Source organism: Gymnoscopelus braueri (genome assembly GCF_963280865.1).
Source record: "Gymnoscopelus braueri genome assembly, chromosome: 13".
Taxonomy (NCBI): domain Eukaryota; kingdom Metazoa; phylum Chordata; class Actinopteri; order Myctophiformes; family Myctophidae; genus Gymnoscopelus; species Gymnoscopelus braueri.
In genome coordinates this window covers 3,800,655-3,826,833 of record NC_137615.1, presented here as the reverse complement: position 1 = coordinate 3,826,833, position 26,179 = coordinate 3,800,655, and the positions used below count along the sequence as shown (strand labels likewise).

The 26,179-nt window shown below is 41.2% G+C and overlaps 2 protein-coding genes across 2 annotated transcripts; both read left to right on the top strand.

Annotated features, from left to right (window-relative positions):
* Window positions 1-5,183: 5,183 nt before the first annotated feature.
* On the top strand, window positions 5,184-5,558 carry LOC308099273 (histone H2B-like; the record flags this gene model as incomplete). The annotated part of the gene is made up of 1 exon (XM_080447964.1): window positions 5,184-5,558. The coding sequence occupies one exon, from the start codon at window positions 5,184-5,186 to the stop codon at window positions 5,556-5,558; it is 375 nt and encodes a 124-aa protein (XP_080304090.1).
* A 4,044-nt stretch (window positions 5,559-9,602) lies between these two features.
* LOC308099349 (exonuclease 3'-5' domain-containing protein 2-like) lies at window positions 9,603-11,366 on the top strand (the record flags this gene model as incomplete). The annotated part of the gene is made up of 1 exon (XM_080448093.1): window positions 9,603-11,366. The coding sequence occupies one exon, from the start codon at window positions 9,603-9,605 to the stop codon at window positions 11,364-11,366; it is 1,764 nt and encodes a 587-aa protein (XP_080304219.1).
* Window positions 11,367-26,179: the final 14,813 nt, after the last annotated feature.

Sequence of the window (26,179 nt, the reverse complement as noted above, 5' to 3'; positions counted from 1 at the left end):
AGAAGCAGTGAGATGGCTTTTAGTGGAGGGGAGCTCACTCTCGCCGCTACAGCTGAGGAAGACACGACGAGAGCTACACATGTGAGTGTCAAACAGAAGCGACTCACGTCGCCTCTGGCGAATGAAGTTGACAAAAAATATAAAAGAAACTGAATGACACTAACCTAATATCAACATGTCTACACTCTCTATCATCACTTGTAACGTGAGAGGTATCAAGTCGATGGAAAATAGAAAGATTAAGATGGACATACTGCACAACACTATTTATGATATTATATGCGCACAAGAATTGCGACTAACTGCTCGGGAGGACATAGTAGATGTAACGTTAAAATGGGAAAAAGGCACTTCGATTATGTCTATTGGTACAGATAAGGCTGATGGCATAGGCATATTTTTTAAGAGTAAAGCTGAAATTATAAGGGCAAGAGAAATTATTCCAGGGAGAATTTTATTAGTAGACTGTTTTTATCAAAACTTAAAAATGAGAATTATAAATGTGTATACTCCTCCGGATGCAGCTACGAAAGTACGAATGTTTAAGAAATTATATGAATTGCTAACAGTTGGTTATTATACTATACTATGTGGAGATTTTAATGCATATACTGATGATAATGATAGGATTTCTGCTCAACACTTGAATGCCCGTGTTCGCAATAGAGAAGGTATCGCACTTAAAACAATGAGCGAATTTTGTGGTGTGAGTGATGTTTTTAGGATGTTGCATCCAAATGAGGTCGGCTATACTCGCTTTGACAGAAATGTCAAGACGAGGATAGATCGTATATATGTAAATGATGATATTATCCCTATATACTATAAGACACGTGTTTTGGTCAATTCAGATCACCTAGCAGTAGTAGTTCTTTTGAGGTTTGGCAAGACAGAAAAGAAGGGCTTTTGGAAATTAAATGTGAACTGTTTAAATAATAATGATGTCCTTATAGAGTTAAAAAAGGAAGTGGTAATTGCCAAAGGCTTAAACGTCTTAACTAAATCATATGTTGATTTATGGGAAATTATTAAAGATAGGCTTAGATATTACTTTAAATATAAATGTAAAATATTGAATCAAGAGCTTAATGAAATATACAGTAGATTAATGGCTGATTATATAAATCTAAAAACTAAGGCAAATAAGACTGATGAGGATAATGATAAACTAACTGAAATGGAATCTGAATTGGCCAAATTAAATGATGTCTCCCAGGGCCTCCGCCTACAGGCAGGCATGGGTGACACAGATGCCTCTAGCAATGCTCAGTGTCTTATACTTTTTCATAAGAAGAAACTCCAAAGCAAACATGTCAGTGCAATTTTAAATGAAGATGGTGTCATGATAGAGGATGAGAAAATGAAAAGAGAAACTGTTAGAAACCTGTGTGAAAAAATGTACCAGAAGGTCAACATTAATGAAGTGAAGCTGCATGCCTTCCTTGATTCGATTCACATTGGGGAGGTTGGCCGTAATTCTACGGGTGGGGAAATCACCAGACAAGAGGTGAGGGACGCAGTGGTCCAATTGATTAAGGGCAAATCCCCAGGTCCTGATGGCCTGCCTAATGAGCTTTATCTCTCCTGCACAAACGATTTAGTTGATTTGCTAACCTCAGTGTACAATGATGGAATCAAGGAGGGCAGAATGCACTCATCCTTTTATCATGGCATCATATCACTTATATATAAAAAAGGGTCATCCTATAACTTAGATAATTGGAGACATATTACATTAATGAACGTAGATTATAAAATACTAGCAAAAATAATAGTTAATCGATTAAATAATGATCTAGAAGAACTTATTGAAAAAGAACAGACATGTGCTATTAAGGGAAGGTTGATGTGGGATAATGTTGGTATATTAAGGGATATAACAAGTGGGTGTATAAAGGAGGAGTTTTTCATCATAAGTTTAGACCAAAAAAAGGCTTTCGATTTTATATCCAGAGAGTACTTGTGGGAGGTGTTGAAGGTATATGGTTTTAAACAGGATTTTATTAACCTGATTAAATTGTTGTACGCCCAGTCCACAGTTCAAGTAAATGTTAACGGTGTTTTAACAGAGAGCTTTGAAATTAAGAGGGGGGTGAAACAAGGGTGCCCCTTGTCCGCTGCACTTTACATTTTAGCTATAAACCCTCTATTATATAAGATCAAAAATGATAATAGGCTTGCAGGTGTAAAAACTAGTGGTGGAGAGCGGGTTGTTGTTTTGGCCTATGCCGACGACATCACCATCATAATTAAAAATAATAAAGAGTTGAATATTATAAATGAGCACTTAGCACTATATGAAGAGGTTTCAGGTTCCAAATTAAACCACGACAAAACAGAAGGTGTCTGGTTTGGGAGGAGTGAGACAAAGCCACATTTAAATATAAAGGACACAGAAACTATGACAGTTCTGGGGGTTCAGTTTTGTAATAACTCCAGTTATGAAAAGAACTGGGATTGTAAAGATAAAGAAACAAAGGATGAATTAGAAAAATGGGAAAATAAGGCATGTTGTTATGGAACAAAGATAATAATTATAAAAACATATGTTTTGGCAAAACTGCTATTTTTGGCAACTATTTTTCCTCCTAAGGACCAGACACTGAAAAAAATAAATAAAACAATTGTTAATTTCATATGGGGAACCACTAGAGAAGTTACAAAAAGAAACCTATTATATAAGAGTAAAACATATGGAGGCCTTGGTGCTGTGGATTTGGGACTTAAACTAAAAATTTCCTTTTGTAAGCACATAGCATCTGGTTTTAAACGAAGGGCTATATGGATAGGGGAGGCACTGAGCTGGACCAAAAAGAAGGGCCGGGCAAGGAGCTCAGAGCCTTATTTTAAAATTATGTATGGTGATCTGTTGGCAAACTCTGCACACTTAAATATTGACTGGGTTGAAATGTCAAGTAAATGTATATATGGTATGATATGTGATGATTTATATGGTGGCATTTTTCCCTACAAATATCTTGATGAAAGTCAAAAGCGGGTGTGTTTAAAAAATATTAGTAGTAAAAATATCTCCGAGAATAAGAGAGACGTCATGTGGCTGGTCTCTGTGAGGAGACTAGCAGTACGAGCAGTAGTCAAGTGGAGCTGCTTCGTTAAAACCGTTAAATGCCCAATACTAAACTGTGGTGCAGATGAGTCTATAGAGCACCTGCTGGTAGACTGCCCGAGATCTAGATTTGTGTGGGGGAAAATGCCACAAATTGGTTTTAAAATTAAGATAAATTACATTGCTGCCATGTATGGGGTTTTTGAGGAAAAAGTGTCTGCCTTAGAACAGGACTTTTACTGGACTATTATTTGCACTGTTATCATCAAATTGTGGAAAACCAGGTGTGCCATGGTGTTGCACCAGGAGCCTATCTCTGGAGATGTGGTCTTTAGGCAGATCACAACTGAACTGAAAAGACAAAGGGCAATTGACTCCAGAGAAAAAAGACTGAAGCCATGGCACCTACTGACATTGTGAGAAAAAAAGAGAGAAAAAAAAAATCCACTATATTTTTGTATTGAAATATTTATTAATGTATATTATCATGTATTGAAATGTTTAATACGATATTTTGTAATCCTGCATACTTTGTAAACTGTATAAATTACAATAAAGTATATTAAAAAGCAAGGGAAAAAAAAAAAAAAAAAAAGAAAGGGAGGAAAGGGACTTGGAAAAGGAGGCGCCAAGCGCCATCGCAAAGTGCTTCGTGATAACATCCAGGGAATCACAAAGCCCGCTATCCGCCGTCTGGCTCGCCGTGGCGGCGTGAAGCGTATCTCCGGTCTGATCTACGAGGAGACCCGCGGTGTCCTCAAGGTTTTCCTGGAGAACGTGATCCGTGACGCCGTCACCTACACCGAGCACGCCAAGAGAAAGACCGTGACCGCCATGGATGTTGTCTATGCTCTGAAGAGACAGGGACGCACTCTGTACGGCTTCGGAGGTTAATAATGCTGACTTGATCTACCAACAACCCAAAGGCTCTTTTAAGAGCCGCCCACACTGTCTTTACAGAGTTTATTCCATTATTGAATTATGAGCAATTTAAGGTAGCTAAACCTTTTTTATAAACATGTAGTAGTTTGCCTCGAATACAGTTGCAGTACCGTGATGCATGGACATGGTCTTGACACAATCTCCCTTCTGACTATCAAGACAGTAAACGTTCAGGGTGTACAACTCACTTTGCACATTGAACTTGTGAAAATCTTCCAGCAAGCTACGCAATAAATTCCAGGCTGATAATTAACAACAGGAATGTAATCGTTATAAGATGCTTTATATCAAGATAAGGAGTTAAGATGGGGAAACCAAGGTCCATTAGTCCAGCATTTTTCTATATTGTCTAGTCTAGAGAGTGACTTTATTTGTTATTTTTTAGGACTATAACAGTTGAATGCAGATTAAATTCACACCCACTTTTGTGTTTGAATCCCAATCCCATCCCAGCTATAATGAACATGATGAAATGCAATTGTTGATTGTTAAAATACTAAAGGTATTGGTATTAAAATGTACTTAAAAGTACCAAAAGTAAAAGTACAAAAACTGTTTGAAAATAGCAGATCTACAAGCTCACAACGTGTTGCGATGCCAAGCTTGTAGAGCGGCTATTTTCAAATAGCTTAGGTATAAAAAATAGGGCTGAAGGTTAATGTATGTTTTATAATGTAATCATTTATATCTGCAAAGTAACTGGTAACTAAAGTTTTCGAATAATTGTAGTGGAGTAGAAGTACAATATTTGCCTCTGAGATGTAGTGGAGTAGAAGCAAAAGTACTTAAAACTGGAAATACTCCAATATTTCAGATTATACTGTATAAATTATGTATCGATAGAAAGTGTGTTACAAGTTACAACTGGTGTCTGGATTGAAATTGGAGCGTGGAATATAACTATTAATTCCTATTAAAACATGAATTTACCCTAAATGTTTATTATAGCCTACTTTATCCCTGGTCTATATTTTAGCGGGACAAATAGCTGCAGGCGGTAAAACATTATGCAGAGACAAAGACAGTGTAAGACACCTCCCTCTGTGGGTCACATAGGCAGTGGCACCAATCATGTGCTGGGAGTAGCACACTTCATTTGCATTGGCCTGGTATAAATACGGGTGCGACGCCCATATTATCACACTTCTTCACTACAACCCTCGTAGAAAGAACCATGCCTGAACCCGCCAAGCCAGCGCCTAAGAAGGGCTCCAAGAAAGCCGTCACTAAGACCGCCACCAAGGGCGGTAAGAAGCGCCGAAAGTCCAGGAAGGAGAGTTATGCCATCTACATCTACAAGGTGATGAAGCAGGTCCATCCTGACACCGGTATCTCCTCCAAGGCCATGGGCATCATGAACTCCTTTGTCAACGACATCTTTGAGCGCATCGCCGGTGAAGCCTCCAAACTGGCTAACTACAACAAGCGCCGCACTATCACGTCCAGGGAGATTCAGACCGCCGTCCGCCTGCTGCTCCCCGGTGAGCTGGCCAAGCACGCCGTGTCTGAGGGCACCAAGGCTGTGACCAAGTACACCAGCTCCAAGTAAACTGTTCTAGTCTGCTCTAAACACAAAGGTCCTTTTAAGGACCACCCATATTATCAAGAAAGGGTTGATCCACATTTAATATAAATACAAACTAATTATTTGGATTACAAGTGCATTAGAAAAAGGCCTTGCTTGACAAACTGGCTATACATTAATAGACTCGAGTACTGTAGCAACTCTCACGTTAATTAAATGCTGTATACTTACATTGTATACATTACAGATGAGTGTTCATAAAGCTATTGAACTGTGGTGTATTTGAATAGCTTCTGTTCACGTATTTGTGAGCTCCCGACTCAATTTATCTTTATGCCAGAGTTCACAGATTATTAATGTTGGCTGGATGTCAATTTACTCAGTAATCTATTGCACATGCATAGCCTACAGTCAAACCTAATACAGAGTCAAAAGGAAGATGGAGATGATGGCAGCATTATTTCACTTCATACATTTTAATTCAAAACAATCAAACAGGCCAAACTTAGTATTTAGTACATAGCAGGCAGACCCCTTTCACAGCAGTCATTTTGAATGAAATATGGCATTAATTGAAATATTTCATGTAGGTGTCAGTGGTGGCCGGATCAATATTCTAAATTACAGATAGCTTTCATGGCTAGGCTTCACTTAAATATGAATTTAATTTAGATAAATATATAATCCCCTGATTAGACTGTTCCTACATATGGCTCACTCCTTCTGTGTGCCTGTGTTAAGTCGGTTGTCCTACATACATTGTACAGTTTGTAATAGTTATTTTTTTTACAATGGAAACGTGATTCATGTGTTTTGGGGCTTTTAACTGTTCCCAATAAAGTGAATTACGGGGAATAGTCTTTTCTTACTCAAGGCTTGTGAAATCATATTGTTCTTTCCCATTTATATCACGGAAATGATCACTGTAGAGTTAAATGCAACGTGATTGACATCTGCTGGTGAAATGGGTGTAATGCAGTCAAATGAGGAATACAATTGAATATTGTGTGTGTGTGTGTGTGTGTGTGTGTGTGTGTGTGTGTGTGTGTGTGTGTGTGTGTGTGTGTGTGTGTGTGTGTGTGTGTGTGTGTGTGTGTGTGTGTGTGTGTGTGTGTGTGTGTGTGTGTGTGTGTGTGTGTGTGTGTGTGTGTGTGTGTGTGAGAGAGAGAGAGAGATCTGAGATGTGATGTCATAAGTGACACAGGAATTTAAGGCCTTTCTGAACAGGCAGGTAGCAGATCACTAAACTGTGGGTCCTCACACCACACCGGTAGTGTGTTGTGAGAGGGAGTGTTTGGGTGCAGCTGCCTGGTAATCGGTAAGCCTGTTTGCTTGTTTTGTAATGGTATCCTTGCTTTTACTGTTGTAATGTTTTGAATGGTCTACAATGAGAAATGTTTTTATATTGTCAGGTCTGTGCCACTTTTGGTGCTGTTGTCGTGTCTGTCCAGTAGTGTTTGGGGTTTGATTGATTGAATACTTTATTTAGAAAAGACATGGAAGTACAATTCGCAATGCTTATATAGCATAGCAGCTTATATAGGTGTGAGCTTATAGATCAGCTATTTTCAAAGGATTAGGTTAAGACTTTGACAGGGGCCAGTTTGGAATTGCAGCCTCCTGAAGGGGTGTGTTTTTTTAGGGCAGTTTTGAAAGTGAGTAGGGTTTTACACTCCTTTACTCCTTTTGGTAAGGCACTCCACATTTTTGTTGCATAGCATGGGTGTGGCCTCTTCAGTAAAGTAGGCATTTAAACTGAATAAATGTGAATATTATGTATGTGCAAAGGTGAACAAGGGTTTATATATATATTTTCTGTAGTTTTATATGATTTTGTATAACATTGTGTTTAACCTACATGTATGATGTCATTGTTATAACAGCTACAGGTGGAGACAGGGGGGCTTGTGCTGCTGGTTGAACCATTGAGAGGCGTCCTGTGTGTAAACTTATTAAGAGCTATCTGGTAAGGTAATCCTTGTATTGGTTTGCCTATTGTATTACCTGTGACATTATATTACATGCTATGTGCTTTGTGCCATATCCATTTAGTAAACTATGTCTGCCTTTGTCGTTGGTTGTAGATCCATGTGGAACAAGTGGCACCTGTATAGGACCGCTGTTCCTTTCCCTTCCTTATTTGTTTTGTTATTTTGATTTGTTTTGTACCAGTCTTTCCTGCTAGTTTCATCACTCTTAACATTTTAAACATTTTAGCAAATAAATACAAGTTCCATTAAAAAAAAAAAAAAACTTGTAATAATAAAATAATTGCTTTTTGTGTACCCTACATATTGGTCCCTCTTGCATTTATTAGCGGGGTAACATTAGAAACCGTCTGGTGATCGATCATACATGGATTATGTGACCAGTTAGGAAAAACGAAAATCACTGGCAGTGGGCAAACGCAGCCAGAAACAAGTCAGAGGTTGTTTTATCCTCACATTTTGACCATTTCAAGTAGCCACTATTATTTCATTCAAGCAAACAACTTTGGGATGAAAAACAAAGGAGATTGTGAACCAGGCTCTCTTGTTTAACATGGTTGTCTGACTCAACAAATGCTCTTCTGGTTGAATTGGCTACAAATCCCACAGACACACAGAAGAGAGCTGTTCTCAAGATCAAGGCCAATGTTAAAGAACCTAAGTGTAACCAACTCCATATTAACGCCTATGGATTTGTAATGGTATGTGATACAAGTTGTAGGAGTAATGCATAAGTGGTTCAATACTTCTGGAAGCATGGCAGTTACAGGGTTTGCTTCCTCTATATTTGCTAATTCTATTGTCAAAGCTTTTATTATCTTAATTATCAAAAGCTATAAACAGGGTTATGTTGACATTTTTAAGTGGTATTGTGGTAGCACTCATGACCCTAAGAAAATAACAAATGCATGCCCCACCCAGTTATGCAATGTTTTATTTATGCACATATTTTGAGATTTCTGTATGACGGTGTTCCTTTTGTGCCCATATACAGAGTTTTCTGATGACATGAGTATATGGCAGGGGTCGGCAACCTTTCTGACATGAAGTGGCATGTTTTTATTTTCTTGATAGTCAGTGTGGCGTAATATGAACATTCATTTTAATCATGACACCACATGCAAATAAAACAATTCTAACACATTTTGATTGTCCACTTAACAACCTTATTTTGAAATATTCTTCCATATCAGGACATTGTAGCCTAATTATAATTAGACTTTGAGCAATAACCCATCCATCTCCCAGGCCCCCTCCCCAGTCAGTGTGACCTCAGAGGCACACTGCCCATGTGACAGAGACGCCCATATATGGAGATCTCAGTATCTGTCCGTTCTTGTCCCTTTTATGCCCATATGTGGAGATATCTGTATATGTCAGTTCCTGTCCCTTTTATGCCCATATATGGAGATATCTGTATCTGTCAGTCCTTGTCCCTTTATGCCTAAATTAACTGTTAACTAGTTCATTATAGTGCTTGTGTTTGTTTTGTCTGTACTGTCCTCACAAACGGCAGCGGTCCCAATAATAATAATGTTTATACATGTATAATGTAGGAAAAACAGTGTACTCATAAACTGTGTGTGTGTGTGTGTGTGTGTGTGTGTGTGTGTGTGTTTTCCTCCTCAGGGTACAATAGCCAGCTCTCTGACCTGCCTTCAGCTCCATAAGCAAGCAGAGAAGACACCTGCAGGACGGGACCGGTGACGGCCGGACCTCTGACGTCATTCTGACTCATCCATCAACAAACCACAGACAGACACTATAACGTGCATGTGTGTGAGATCGGTACTGTGCTGCAGCCGTGAAACACCAAAGAACCAGAATTACAAAGGAACCCATTGACTAGGAAAACGGTTTGCAATTTTCCATCCTGCTCAAGAAGATGAATACCACTAAAAGCTGTGATGACACCACGAGGATCCCTAACCACCAGTCTAACGACAATGCTAGGAGCCGTTCAGGAGGTAGCTCAACTTGTGTTGTGTCCTTTCAAAGAAGGAGTTTATTGTGTGGAGTGTCAGTCTGCACAAAAGTAGTTCAACCTGTGTCTCCATCAAGTCCTATCAAAAAAGAAGTTATGGCCTTGGAGTGTCAGCCTACGCAAACACTACATTGCATTGAAAAGGAGATTGAAGCTGTTAATTGTCAGACTGCAACTGCACAACTGTCCCCTTCTGTTCGGCTGCCGTCTCCTGAGCAGCTGCTGGGGGTGAAGCCAGTGATGGTGAGCTCTGAAGAACAGTGGGAACATCTGTGGCCCTTGCTGCAAAAGGAACTATCACTCTTCCCAGTCCTCGGCCTTGATTGTGAATGGGTTTCAGTAAATGACAGAATCTCTGCAGTCTCCCTGCTGCAGATTGCGACCTACTCGGGGCTTTGTGTACTGGTGAGGCTGGTGTCCTTTCGTGGTGGCCAGCAGTCCTTCCCACTCAGCCTGATTGAAGTGCTCCGCGACCCCCATATCCTGAAGGTTGGCGTGGGCTGCTACGAAGACGGGAAGCGTCTGACCCGGGACTACGGCATGTCTTTGGGGTGCACGGTCGACCTGCGCTACCTTGCCTTAAGGCAGGGGCAAGTTACATGGAATAATGGCCTTAGTCTGCAGTCGCTGGCTGCAGATGTGTTGAATGTGTCTCTGGACAAATCCCTGAGGTTGCGATGCAGTGACTGGGAGGCTGACCAGCTGACCCTGGAGCAGATGACATACGCAGCCAGAGATGCCCAGGTCTCCATCGCCCTGTTCTTCCATCTCCTGGGCCTTCATCCTGAAGCCAGCTCCCCAACAACTACTGGGAGAACCTACTCTGGGCTGGCTGCCCGCTGCCGGGGCCTGATGGATGTGCCCTTCAGACACCGGATGGTTTTAGACGGAGAGGAGATAATCGCAGATGGAGAGAGGAGACAGAGATCTGGAGATCAGCAAATCCCAGACCCTCGTAAAAACAAGAGAAAGCCACTGGGTGTATGCTATCCTCCCATGAAATCTCCTCTGTATGACAACTGCTCCCTTCTTGCCCCAGATAACGAGCACCTGTGTAACTGTAGCAAAAGGAAAGCCACGTGGTACCTGTCCCAAGGAATAGGAGAGCTCCTGAGTAAAGACCCTTTCACAGTACGGTTGCTGTTTGAACCCTCGGGAAGGGATTATTACGATCGCACAGTCAAGGAGAATATCTGCGTTGTATGTGGCAAGGCTGATTCGCACAATAGGAAAAGCATTGTGCCACATGAGTACAGGTGTCATTTCCCCAAAGAGATGAAGCACGAAAACATCTTGCTGCTGTGCACCGCCCACCATGTCGCCTCCAACGTCCATGACCGCATGCTCAGGCAGCAGCTGGCTGATGAGTGCGGCACCACAGTGCGTGGCACGGACCGGTGGCGCGGACCGGTGGCGCGTGCTGCTGGGGCCCTTCTCACTGCCAGGGACAGGCTGCCAGAGAACGTACGCGAGGAGCTGGAGGCTGTCGTTAGAGGCTTTTATAGAGATTTTGTGTCGGAGGCAGAAGGTGTGCAGAGTGAGGCGCCGCTTAGTCCAGAGATGCTGCGGACGGCTTCAGACCTTGAGAGCAGGATGTTCAACGAGGCCTATGTGTCCCATGGGCTGAAGGTGGTGCGTACCAACGCAGCGACTGGCCTGCGAGGCCTGATGGAGCTGGAGCGTCGATGGAGACAACATTTCCTCACCACCATGAAGCCCTGCCACCTGCCCCCCCTTTGGTCTGTCGACTACAACCACAGCAAGTACCTGTTGAAGCACGGAGAGGACCTCGCGATCCATCTCACACAGGAAGAACACAAAGTAAAGGAAAAAAGATCAAAAACAACCAAAAAAATCTAAAGGTTAATAGAATACGATTATTTTAGAATTTGCTGCAGCCAGCTCTGGAATTTCTCCCGCAAGTAATGTATAGTTCCCCATGCAGATTTGCGGCCCTAACTATTTAAAAAATATATGTTTGCAAATTTGTTTGCTTTGCAGAGAAAATGTCTTCTTTTATTTTACACTACTGATTTAATTCAGTCTGTGAACTCCCCCAGTGTTTCAGTCTGTGAACTCCCCCAGTGTTTAAGTCTGTGAACTCCACAAGTGTTTCTCAAAGTTGAACTTCTGAGGAACCCCACCTCCGCCCAAAAAAAAGGTAACATTTTGATTCTGTGAAAACAACATTGAGACTGGATTCACAGGTGATTGTTTCACGCAATCAATTCCCAACCTGTTGTTTTGGGGTGCGCTGGTTTCAGCGCACCCCAACCCCCTCTTGTGTGTTGGCTAGTGAGGCGCGTCCTATAGCGAGACCTGACAGAATGGGTTTCATTGAGCGCATACTGTTTGCACGCATACTGGTTCTTATCAGTGTGACGTCGTCTGTTAAGGGGTCTATATTTAATTATATACTAGATTTAATAAATACCTTTTGTTTGGCGGTTTTCTTATTTTTCATCACAGAATCAAACGTTATATGTGTTGATAGTATTGACATTGGTTCTCAGTTAATAAGGTATGTTTATAAATGGCAGTGGCACGGCCACCCTACTCTGTACCTTGTATGTTTAAAATAAAAACATGAATATATTAATCTGTCTATTATTTTTAATAGCTTAGTATTGAATGCACAATAACATGGTATGTTTATACATATGAAACACAATTTTATACATAATTATAGAATATATGTTGTAGCTCCCCCACCCTACGGGGTAGGGGGTCCCTGCTCCATCTCCCCATCAGTTTGGGGGGTCCCTGGCGTGAAAACGTTGAAGACCCCTGTCCTATAGGATCAACACACCTCTCTGTGTGTTTTCCCACATGCAGGCTTTCAAGTCAAAGTACACCACCTTGAGGCCTCTTTGAGTATTGCAACCAGGAGCTACCAACCTGACTTTTAATGGACTGGCAGTTAAGATCCCAGTGATGGATGAAGTACTCACATGTTTTACTCAGTGTTGTAGTGCTAATGTTGGAAGTGGGGGACCGCACCCTAGCTAATCGAGGTATGTAGCTCGTCCTCTATTGTGTCCTCTGTAAAGTTAAAGGTAGGGTAAGTGATTTGCAAAATGGGTCCATGTTCTGATAGTACTCGTTACTATAGAGTGTCCTGTCCATATAAGGAGTCTCCCATGTCTCTCCAGCTCTTTATTAAACAGAAAATGTATTTTCAGTGCTCTCTCCTGATTGGCTCAAATGTTGTCACCTACCTGAAAATGTACTATATTCTGTTTACTAAAAAACTGGAGAGACCTCTATGACCGAACAAACGCTCTGTAGCAATGATTACTATCAGAATATAGTACTTTAACCTTTTTAACAAAACAAAAAAATAGCAAAAAATATCACGTACCCTACCTTTAAGTACGTCGAGCAACCTACTGTTTCTGTTGGCAGAACAGGTTATACAACGTTTCCTCTATCACTTTCTATCTAGACCCCCGGACCCCTTAAAGTAAAGACAAATCAGTTTTATTTTGTATAGGGCCAAACCACAATTGGGCACTTTTCAAATAGAGCAGGTCCAGACCGTATACTTATATACTTTAATTACGGTATAATCAGTCATTAGTTCAGTGTTCATGTTTTGTGTCTGCATGTAAAACAGAGAGGCTTAAACCTCATTGAATTAGTTGACAGGAAAATAAAAACTAAGAAGTGTGGAAGAAGTGGTTTTATGCTGAATTCAGCCCCGGCACCCTGCCAAGAAATTCGAGCCCACGCACTCATGCCACACATCCTATTTCCAGTGGTGTAAAGTAACTAAGAACATTTACATTTACTCAAGTGCTGTACTTAAGTACAATTTTGAGGCATTTTTACTTTACTTGAGTATTTCCAATTTTCAGTACTTTTACTTTCTACCCCAGTAACATCTCGGAGGCAAATATTGTACTTTTACTCCACTACAATTATTTGAAAACTTTAGTTAGTTACTTTTGTAGATTTTGATTATTATTAAAAAACATACATTACCCACTTCAGCCCTACATTTCGGCCTTTTGAAAATAGCCGATCTACAAGCTCACACAGGGCCGCACCAAGGGTAGTGCGAACGGTGCGGCCGCACAGGGCCCCGCGCTTGGGGGAGCCCCGCAAAAAAAGTAAAAAAAAAAATGAACAGAATCACATTTATTAAGAGTTATAAAAAGAAATAACAGCAAATAACCACCAAAAACTCGGAAATATCCGCCCAAAACCGCAAAATCGGTTTTGGGCGCGCACGCGCGCACGCGACTTCGCACAGGGCCCCGCATTTCTCCCAAACGGCTCTGAGCTCACAATGTGCCACAATAGCTTGTAGATCTGCTATTTTCAAATAATATTTTAGACATATTATACCTTGTGAAATGGGACATTCTGCATAATGAGTACGTTCTACTTTTGGTGGCCTACTTTAAGTACATTTTGATGCCAATACTTTTGTACTTTTACTCATGTGAGAAATGTGAGTACTTTTTTCACCACTGCCTATTTGTCATGCTGTCAACTCATGCACCACTGAGACATTACGCTGAATAGACCACCGAAGTCTGACGTCATTTACACATCCTTTGTTTGTCTACCTGGTTCGCAGTTTTCCACCCCCGTTCTGAATCCCATAGACGTATTTAATATCGCGTCAAATAAGAACTGTGTTCCAAAAATAAACAAATGACCCCGGCGGTTTGACTCTTATGGATATGAAGCATCAACTGACGGTGAGAAAACGCTAATGTTACTTCCGCCGAATTAGTTTTTGCCAGAAACAGACTGTTTCAAATATAAGTGACTGACTATCATAAACGATACAGAACCTCCTCCCTGACAATATCGCCGGGACAGTTTGTTTATTTTTGGACCACAATTCTTATATGAGACGATTCTAAGATGACCCAATGTTATTCTCCATAGAGAAATTACTTCCGCAAACCTGGGGATGAACGAATGACGTCAGGACTTCGGTGGTCTATTACGCTGCTGTGCCTAGTGCGCATTTACGCACTTGGCACAGCAGCGTAATTCCATTGATCATTTATGGTATAGTAGCCCCAGATGTCGCTGACAGGATCAACATAGATTTTAATATTCATATTCTGTTCTTCTATCTACACATCCAAAGCTGCCTGTCTGACCACTGCAATTTCCTCTGTCCTGTCAGTTTTTATTTTTTTGCTGCTCACCGAAACTTGCTGCTGCAGTGACATTGTGTGCATGAAAACCTTAACAATTACCTGAAGTAGCCTCTGTAATCTTTAAAGTAGGCCTACATTGTTAAAGCAAACACTAGTAAATACACTGACTATACACAGAATAAAGACATCAGCTTGCACACTGTGTCGGGTGTCGTGCCCCATGATTGTTACAAACTGATGCTGACTGTTTCAATTTGTCTCGCCCAATTTAGCCCTTCTACTAACTGCCTGCTGGGTCAGACAATCAGGCATGACATTTACGTGATTATATCAGATTACGTACAGAGATCTCCATAGATGGCCATGAAATGGACACAGACAGACAGAGGAACAAAAGATACAATTCCCATATATGGAGTTCCCTGATATAATCAATATGACATCATAGTACTGCTGTCATAGACTGGCCTGGACTAGCCTATGTATGTGTGGATGAGTCTATGTAAAGGGCTTTTAATAAAAGCCTTTTACATAGACTAGATAAAAGCCTTTTATATAAAACTAAAAGGAAAATAATGAATTAATTGAGACTAAAATAAAAACAACAAATGAACAATGCAACTAAATAATAAGAAATATAATTACATTAAAAAACTGGTTTTCCATCACATATGTTGAATACCCTATTTAAACTAGCACTGAGTGGCTATGTGCACATGCGTGCGCATGCATGTGCGCTTGCACGTGACGTCATTCTCCACTAGCTCAAATATCCACAGCACATCCCTGTATCTAAACCAGCATTTATGGGGTTAACATTCTGCAGGAACCTGAACGCACAGTAGGAGTCAGTGTTGCCAGGTCTGCTTAGTATAAGCGAGCAGTGTGGTTGCTTATTTGGGCTTAATTGTTTCCTAATGTTGTTTATACCAGTGGTTCTCAGTGATTTCATGTCAAGGACCCCCAACATATTATGTCTTTGTCCGCGGACCCCCATCTGAGAATATTTTGTGCCAGGGCCCCCCATACAAGATATGAGTATTTAAATTGTTTAAAAAACATTCCAAATTTTTTCAGGATTAGTTTTGAAAATAGCAGATCTACAAGCTCACATTGTGAAGCGTTGTGAGCTTGTAGATCGGCTGTTTTTAAATAGCTGAGCTGACGGCTGACGCATAATGAAAGTGGTCATACAGCCAAGTTGCTTCTTTTGGCCTTGTTCTTTATAGACCTGGTTGCTTGTTTCTCTCTCAAAATCTGGCAACATTGGTAGCAGTGTGTTGTTTTCGTTGTGACGTTCCGTTAGCTCCGTTCCGTGAGCAGAAATTGGACTTCCGGTTTTCGAGCTAGCAGAAATAAGGTTTCCGGTTGCCTTCAAAATAAGATCTACATTTTTTAAAAGACACAAATCTATTTTAAAAATACATTTATGATGTATGCCTTTTAAATGGCTCATCCTAAAACACTTCCAAGTGGCAAGTTTAAAAAAAGGACACAATTGTATATAAAAAATACATTTATGATGTACAGTATGTCTTTTTAAATGGCTTAGATCACTTCTAAGTGCCAGGTTGTTCCAGATTGAGGCTATTGACCCCCATCAAATGTGCACTTCACACCTAAATATGGGCCATTTGTAACAGGAATTTATTCAAAGGTTTGAAAAACACTGCATTTAGGTTAGAAACACTTTGAATGGTTAAGCATGCATTCTCTAATTAATGTTTGTCCTGCAAGTGTAAAGTGTAACCTGAAAACCTTATATTATTGCTTTCGTTTTTCCCTGCTAAATGTCTCAGGAAATGAACCCTCTCCTTTCATTCTGCTGTAGTTAGGTAATAATTATGTTATCAGTCCAACCCTGATTTTAAAGCAGACGCCTAGAATTACATAATTACAAGACGGTGCTTAGTGCCGGAACTTCCGAGGTACGCACGCGTTCAGGGAGACCCCCTCTACACCGCCACACTCTCCGCTAAGTGGCACTAAGGTGTAGAAAAAAGTGGCGGGCCGTCCAGTGAGGTCAGGGGTCAGAAAAGGGCCTTTTTCAGTGCATAGCCTATACAAATTGGACACTGGACAGGAGACGGTGCTTAGTGCCGGAACGTCCGAGGTACGCACGCGTTCAGGGAGACCCCCTCTACACCGCCACACGGCGGGCCGTCCAGTGAGGTCAGGGGTCAGAAACGCAAACGCGGTCATTGGACGCAACCCCACACAACCCCACACAATAAAAGAATACAGACAAGGCTTTGAAAATTAAAAAAAAGACCTTTTAATTACTCTTTACTAATAAAACAGTGTACAAATTATCAAAAATAATAATAAATAAAGTGTCCAATATTTGTTTTTAAACATTGCCAATTGTCTTAAGGTGGACTGAGAGGCTACTTTAGTAGTTTAGTAGTCACAGATTTGTAATTAGAGCAGATGATACAAATATAAACATCCTTCAACCAGCAAATGCATTGCAATTGGCAAAACCACATGGGTACATTTATTTCTATGTGAAATGTAATGATGCATCACTTAATGCTGGCATCACAACAGAGGACAATTTGGAAGATATTGGCCGTGTGGATGTGTTTTTTTTTGCAATGAAAGACCAAATCACAATATGTGTGAAGCCATACCATTACCAATACTAACATTTCTAAAACAGACATCTGCTTTCCAAAAATGTCACACACGGCTTGCAGCAGCAGCAGCAGCAGCGCAGTCCCCAGCATTGTTTAACAAAGCGCTTGAGAAACTCAATGTTGCCAACACTCAGGTGGTGTCATTAGTGTCTCTGCAATTTTCTATGACAGACGTGTGCCACATATTAGACAGCTTTGTGGATGACACACTTGGGGCTACTTTCCTTGGAAAGGACCTGCTTTGCCTTAAAAGTCTTGGTCGCTATATTTGTACTCAATGTGGTGACCAGGCCGTACCATCTAGAAAGAACAAGTCACAACTCATAGTGCAGCCACTTGAAGTGTCACAAAAAGGCATCTTGGACGCAGTTGCAAAAAAAAATCCTGCTCAACTTGACCAATGTAAAACATGTAAGCAGGACTTAAGCTTATCAACCTATAAAGTAATTCACAGCCCACAGTCTTTACTTCTCCTGCTAAGATCTGGTGCAGAAATTCCAAAAACGTTCACTCTCTCCTGTCTGTACCACCAAAATGATTATGCTGTGTCCAGTATTTGTGCATTTTTTGACAAGTCACCATATGAGTCATTGTACACCTGTAAAGACCAGCAATGGCATATCATGAAAATGCATCCAATGACACAGCAGGCTATACCTTTGAGCTGATGCAAAAAATACTGACCACAGCTAGTTTCTTTGTCGTGTCATACGAGAAAACTAATAGTGTGAAACTAATCAACTTTCCGCAGGTCAAACGAAAACATAAATGCACAGACAGATGCAAACAACACAAGCAGACAAGGGATAGAAAAGTGAGACCCATTTCAAAGCCAACTGTGAAGAATAACGGGTGGCTGAGTGATAAGACGATCGATGAGTACCATCAGCTCTTGCTTTCTGGTGTTGAAAAAAAAGCGTATATTTGTCCCAGCACTTTTGTCAGCCAACAGTTACAGAGTACTTGGTGTGATGACATCAGTGTCCTGCCAGATGTACCACGAGCATCAGGCAATTGGTGGAATTATGAGTTGGTGATATTGCCTGTCAACGCAAATAAGTCCCATTGGGGAGCCATCGCGGTAGATTTCTCAAAAAAGACAGTGAAGGGTGATGTTATAGCATTAGATGTTGTGATAATGGATTCACTACGTGTGTATGAGCAAGACCTGGTTAAGGTATTTTTTCCACTGCAAAAGTACTTAGCATTTTACACACATTTTATACTTTTGAGTGTGGTTTGCACTTCCTAGAACTTCCACATTTTTACAGTTTTGCATGATTTGAATAATGAGTGCTGTTATTAACACACACACACACACACACACACACACACACACACATAAAGTAAATGATCAAATCTGTGACTACTAAACTACTAAAGTAGCCTCTCAGTCCACCTTAAGACAATTGGCAATGTTTAAAAACAAATATTGGAAACTTTATTTATTATTTTTTTTGATAATTTGTACACTGTTTTATTAGTAAAGAGTAATTAAAAGGTCTTTTTTAAACTTTCAAAGCCTTGTCTGTATTATTGTATTGTGTGGGGTTGTGTGGGGTTGCGTCCAATGACCGCGTTTGCGTTTCTGACCCCTGACCTCACTGGACGGCCTGCCACTTTTTTCTACACCTTAGTGCCGCTTAGCGGAGAGTGTGGCGGTGTAGAGGGGGTCTCCCCGAACGCGTGCGTACCTCAGAAGTTCCGGCACTAAGCACGGTCTCCTGTCCAGTGTCCAATTTGTATAGGCTATGCACTGAAAACGGCCCTTTTCTGACCCCGGACCTCACTGGACGGCCCGCCACTTTTTTCTACACCTTAGTGCCGCTTAGCGGAGAGTGTGGCGGTGTAGAGGGGTTCTCCCCGAACGCGTGCGTACCTCAGAAGTTCCGGCACTAAGCACCGTCTCCTGTCCAGTGTCCAATTTGTATAGGCTATTCACTGAAAACGGCCCTTTTCTGACCCCTGACCTCACTGGACGGCCCGCCACTTTTTTCTACACCTTAATGCCGCTTAGCGGAGAGTGTGGCGGTGTAGAGGGGGTCTCCCCGAACGCGTGCGTACCTCAGAAGTTCCGGCACTAAGCACCGTCTCCTGTCCAGTGTCCAATTTGTATAGGCTATGCACTGAAAACGGCCCTTTTCTGACCCCTGACCTCACTGGACGGCCCGCCACTTTTTTCGACACCTTAGTGCCGCTTAGCGGAGAGTGTGGCGGTGTAGAGGGGGTCTCCCCGAACGCGTGCGTACCTCAGAAGTTCCGGCACTAAGCACCGTCTCCTGTCCAGTGTCCAATTTGTATAGGCTATGCACTGAAAACGGCCCTTTTCTGACCCCTGACCTCACTGGACGGCCCGCCACTTTTTTCTACACCTTAGTGCCGCTTAGCGGAGAGTGTGGCGGTGTAGAGGGGGTCTCCCCGAACGCGTGCGTACCTCAGAAGTTCCGGCACTAAGCACCGTCTCCTGTCCAGTGTCCAATTTGTATAGGCTATGCACTCCTTTGAACAGCATTTATCCATTTAGATAAATTATTAATGTTTTAAATCCGTTTTTGTTACACAGAAACATAATATGTGTTATATAGCTTCGTTTAAATGCTTAATTTATAGTTTTATTGTGCAAATGAACCGTTTTTCAATGGTTTTCAATGGTTTCTTTTTACTCTAGAGGGTACTCTTATTCTGAAGAGATCGTCAACCGGAAGTCTTAATTCTGCTCCGTTATTTCTGCTCACGGAACACAGATGTTGTGTTGTCTCTAACGCTAATGCTAAGCTAGCTTCCAGTCTAGAGTCAGTACATTACACGTGAGCAGAACGTTGAACAAGTTGAACTTCCCCAGTTGGACGTTTTGAGGGATGCTCTGCTGTTTTACACCTGAAGACACAAAGAGGACAATCCAGATAGTTAGTTCTTCTGGCCGAGTGGGATGAAAAGACAGTGAGTGGACTGAGATACCTTGTTAACCTGCTACAATACCTGCTCTGTGACTGTTGGGAGGATCCAGGAACATTAAGGTACAACACTAGCCTTAGATCAACACTATCGTAGATGTATTTGATCGACGTTTATATCTACGACGAGAGTCTTAGTGACCCCCCCCCCCCCCCAGAGTGCCCTGGACTTTCACCAGTAAAACCCGTAATTCTCCGTACATTTACAAACACAATATATAAGGTGCTTACCCGTTTGCACCAAATGTTAACTAGCGGTCCGGAGTGTTTGTGTAATGTATTAGTCCGTATTTTTCAATAAATAAGTGTTTTAATCCCGTCTGTGGCCGATTATGTTGGAAGTTCTCAATGGGCGGTAGTGGCGGGGCGCATCTGGTGAAAGCCGGAATTACACTCAATGTAAACCAGAAGTAAACGAGGGGGGAAATGGCGTTCGGTCACCGATGGGATTAAAACACTTCTTTATTGAAAAATATGGACTAATTCATTGCACAAACATGCCGGACCGCTAGTTAACATTTGGGGCACCCGTAGCTCTGATTCATAGCCTTGAAGAAGTTCTCCTTAAGGCTATGGGACTTTCGATTCTTTATGCTCGCATCACAGGCTGCATAGCCTCTCGTCTACAGTAAAACAAATAAAAAAGACTCTTTCGCTACTCACCAAAACAAAGACGGTTTTATGGAGTTGAAAGCCTACTCTACTAAGTGGGAACACCCCTTAGTAGAGTTGGGGGGGGGGGTACTTAGTAGAGTACCCCCACGTCTAAAATACAGGTTTTGGCCAAAATGTAGAAAACATTATTTAGTTACTCCGCTCTACAGATCCGGTCGACGTATTTTTTTCTATTATTAACAGTTTGCCAAAAACAAGGCACGGTGGCACAGATTTAAACAAATGAATGCTAAAAGGATAACCCAGATATGCCCTCAGGGCTTATTGTTACCATTAAGATCCTGTGTATTCAGTTCGTCGAGACATTTAAAGACTAACAATAATATGCAACAAAAAAAGTGTTTGTGTCTGGTCGGTCCCACAAATGAAGTGATAAATTGTGGTTTTCACTTGAATAATTCCTTTGATAAGGTACATATTGTTTTGGTATATTGTGTTAAGAGTGTTTACTGAAAGAATAGGGACATTTCATATTGAAGAGAATGTTTATTTTCTTATTTTATTTGTATTTGAACAATTCATTCATTCACTACATAATTGAGAATTACATGACGTTATCACTCCAAAGGTGACAGGAGTCATTTGGTTTAATATGTATTATAATAGTTTAATAATAATAATGAATTTTATTTATATTGCACGTTACATTTGAACAAATCTCAAAGTGATACAATAGACATTTGCATAAAATATAAAAAATATATATCTTTAAAAACCAAACATTAAAAACACAGCAGGGCACAAAGCCTAGAGGTAAAACCAGTCTAGCTAAAATGCTTTGTTAAAAAGGTACGTCTTAAGGAGTAGTTCACCCAAAAAATACTTATTTTTTATCAATTACACACCCAGATTTCTTTTAGTTTTTGTCGCATTCCTAAGCCAATAATGGACCCTTCGCTAAACCCCACCCCAAAGGCGATTGTCCAATGCCAGCTTAGCAACCGTTGTTAGCCTGGCATAGGTCTGGCAAGCTTTCGCCACCTGCCATAGCTGTCAATGTTATTTCGTCCGCACACACACACAATCATTTGCAACATAATAGCAAGAATAGGAATACCACGATAACGCAATGGTGACTATGAACCACGTAAACAAACCCGTTGGAGGCTGCTTTTCCCAAGCTGAAATCTGCACTTAAACTGCAAGGCTGCATGGCTGTGTTGTTGAACACATACACAGCTTAGCATCGGGAAAGTTACACGACTCATTCGCCCAGGTGGTGTCAATAATAGGCTACTAATCACCGTAATCGTCACAAAATTCAGAATCGCAGAGCTGCCTGTTTCGGATTCCGCACGTTAAAGTATATTAATTCATTTGTTTGTGTATTTATTATCTGCTACTGCAGTCTTACCCTGCGGTACATGAAAACTCCTGTTAGTCAAGGATCAACTTCAACCTGGTGTTTGCTTTTTCTCCATTTATGGTCCGTACATCTATATAAACGTTCAGATTTCAAATATAAAGTGCTTACCCCATGGCCACGGATGTTACAATTATGCACGGTACCCGTATATTTTGTATTGTTCAATAAAAAGCATTTTAATCCGATCAGTGGCCATTTTCTCATAATGTATCAGAGTGCAATACACCTACCAACCGATAGGGTCACTCAGCTGAAAGCATATGGAGAAAATGGCCACCAATCAGATTAAAATGCTTTTTATTGAACAATACGGATGATACGGGTACTTCTGAGAACCCGTACATACATGTAACATCCGTGGCCATGGGATAAGCACTTTATGTTTGAAATATTAACGTTTATGTAGATGTGTGGGCCATAAATGGAGAAAGTGCAAACACCAGGTTGAAGTTCATCCATGACGGTCGTGACAGTCAACCGTTTATCCGTGTATCCATGGCTATTACTCCCTCTAACATTTCCCATGTTTTTAGTTCATTGAAATAATGTCATACACATTTGTCCAGTGCATAGCCTACTGCAGGCCTTGTTGACTAGATTTAGAACAGATTGTGAAGCTCTTGCTCCTGAAATGATTGATTATTTTTAAGGGGAAAACCATCATTTAACATGCAAGTCAATGGGTCAATGGGTGAGAAGCAGAGCTTTCCAGGCGCTGCCAGGCCTGGGTGTGACTAACTTCGCACCACCAGTCACAGAGTGGAGTGGGTGGGGCTTAGCGAAGGGTCCATTGGATGACCGGGTGTATTTCCAGTAGGAGACACAAAGAGTCTACTTTGTGTCTCCTATCGGATACATTAGCATCTTTCTGCCGGTAATCTAATTATTCGCTTAGGAATGTGACAAAAACTAAAAAGAAATCCATGAATTCAAGGCATCATGGGGTATGTAATTGATAGAAAATAAGTAATTTTTGGGGTGAACTACTCCTTTAAGTCGTCTCTTAAAAGCATCAACAGACCGCGATGCTCTCAGTACCAGTGGTACATTTACTCATGTACTGTACTTGAGTATTTGAGGCATGTTTTACTTTACTTGAGTATTTGCAATTTTCCAGTAGTTTTACTTCTACTCCACTACATCTCAGAGTCAAATATTGTACATTTACACCACCAACATGATATGAAAACTTTAGTAACTAGTAGTAACTTTGTAAATTTAGATTATTTCTAAACACACATGAACTACTTCAGCCCTATTGTATAAGATGTTTCATACATTTTGAAGCAAAATTACTTTCTGCATAATCTCCAGTAAAATTTTGAACACAGGACTTTTACTTGTAACAGAGATGTATATTTTCTACATTGTGGAATTGAAACTTTTCTTAAGTTCTATATGTGAGAACTTCTTCCACCACTGATCAATACAACATTTAACAGTTACTATTTTTTCATCTTCACTGTTTGACTGTGTGTGTGTGTGTGTGTGTGTGTGTGTGTGTGTGTGTGTGTGTGTGTGTGTGTGTGTGTGTGTGTGCGTACTTCTTAAAGCAGATGTCTACAGGTGATGATCATCTATCCAGTCACAGCATGTTGCCTCAGCACCACATGCATTCCTACGACTCAGCAGCCCTGAGTCCAGACCATCCAATGGCTCCTCCCACCTTCACCTGTGAGGACAACAACCACACTGATACAGGCAGTGAGTCTCTCTCACACACAGTCACACACACACACACACACACACAGTTTGTACCCAAATTGGTACACCGTATCTCTGTAGTCATGTGATCAAGATGTATGACCGGCTTTGAATGCTGCCAATGCACTGAATGGGACATTATCACGTTTGTTCAGACCATTGAATGGGCGTAGTAGGCGACATAATGACCTACCCGCCATTTATCAGCCCATTCATTGGGCGTAATCAGGTACAGATCAGATACTGACCTACCCGGAGGCAGAGCAGTCCCCACAACAAGATATACGATTCTGTGCCTATCGGTACATAACTCGGACGGCGCTGAGTAGGCTCAAGCAAAAGACGCAACGTTTGTGACGGCAACTCGCTCGCTTTCGCTCCGTCGGTGGTCCCTCTAGTGCAGGCTTGTCAAACTCGCGGCCCGCGGGCATTTTGTGGCCCGCGGAAAGGTCCATTGCGGCCCGCGAAGTGATTTGAAAAAACACCTTTTCATACTAGCTCTAATGGAAAAAAAAAAACGAGAGAGAAAAAAAAAGACAAAAGAAACGGCGGAGCCGGCAGGCAGTTATCCCCCCCAACCCCCCTTGCCTCTGACTGTGAAGGTCTAATAGTGGCCAAACTTGTTTTGTGAGAACAATGGCCAAGTCATGTCTAAACAATCAAGACAAGAGGAGATCAAGAAATAAATCTAATCACCCACGCTGGCACAAACATGTCAGTCTAAAAGTGTATAGATCCCTGCTAACCAGCGCTGCCCAGGGAAACAAGGACGAGGAATTTTATTGGTTCACTAACTATTGGATACATCATAACATCGCTTCTTTAAGGGGACCGTAAGGGTCCATTTGGTTCCATTTGTACGGGTGGTTGCGTCGTTGTGTTTACATGTGCGGAGGAATAACGGCCGTTACGAGTGAAACGCTCAAAAGTTTCACTCGTCCTCTGTCTCCGTTGACAATTTTAATAATCCAAATGATAATAATCTGATTAGGAAACTCTTAAAAACGCGAATGAATGACTAGTGTCGCCTAGTATGACATATTCAATGTGCGCTGTCTTCCCAGTCTATCGTTGCCGAAAATGGCTGATCTACAAGCTCACAACGTGGTGCGAACAGAGGCGGTGTGAGCTTGGAGATCGGCCATGTTTGGTGCGTGACACTGTTGTACGATGAAGTATAAATTGCGCTTTTAAAGTGACAGTACACACATTAACCAGTTAACAGTTTCTTCAATATTATTTTCCAAAAGTAAAAAGGTCACTTAAAATGTAGTGCAAGTAATACATTTTGGCTAAAACAAAGACAAAAGAATAGAAAAAATAAATAGGCCTATGCATTTTTTGTTTATAAAATATTTTATAGTAATTATTACATATTGAAAGTTACTACTGCTCAGAACCTGGTCCCTGATGTTGACAGGTCAGTTAAAGCAAAGAGATGTCAGGTACATAATTTTTTTGTAAAAAAAAAAGAAAATGATGTTGTTTTGACCTGTGCTTTTACTGTTAGGGTTATTTCTTTTCTATTCTAAAACCGAAAAAAAAGCATTGAGTGTCATTATTTTGATTCATTGACATTTTCTGAATTGTCGTTATTGTTCAATAAAAACGACTGAACTGAGTTCATTGTCTGAGTTGCATTGCTGATAGTAGGCCTAAAAAAAAATTATGTTGTGTACTGTAGCTATTTACTGAAAATATTTATCATTTTTTTATAATCCATGCATCGATTCTTCAAACGCTTATCCGGAGCCGGGTCGCGGGGGCAACAGATCCCGAGGCGTTCCCAGGCCAGTGTGGAGATGTAATCCCCCCATCTGGTCCTTGGTCTGCCCCGGGGTCTCCTTCCAGTGGGACACTATTATATACAAATTAATTCATAATTAATTTGTATATAATCTTCATAACATTTTTTAAAGTGATATGCTGTAGTTATAGCAGTGACTGAGACAACAGACTGAAAAACAATGATGTATAACTGAATGTGCATGAGCGTGCATGCGTGTCTCCGTGTCTGCGTGCCCAGTCTGCCCACCTCAAGTCACCATTTGACCAATCTTGCCCGGACACCAAAATGAGTTTGACACCCCTGCTCTAGTGGCTCCAGTTCGCTTGAGACTGCGCACCTCTAAACCGAAACCAAAACGTAACTTTATATGAGTCATCTCCGTCGGTAGGTCAGTCAGGGACGCCGGAAGGGGTTAAATAGTGG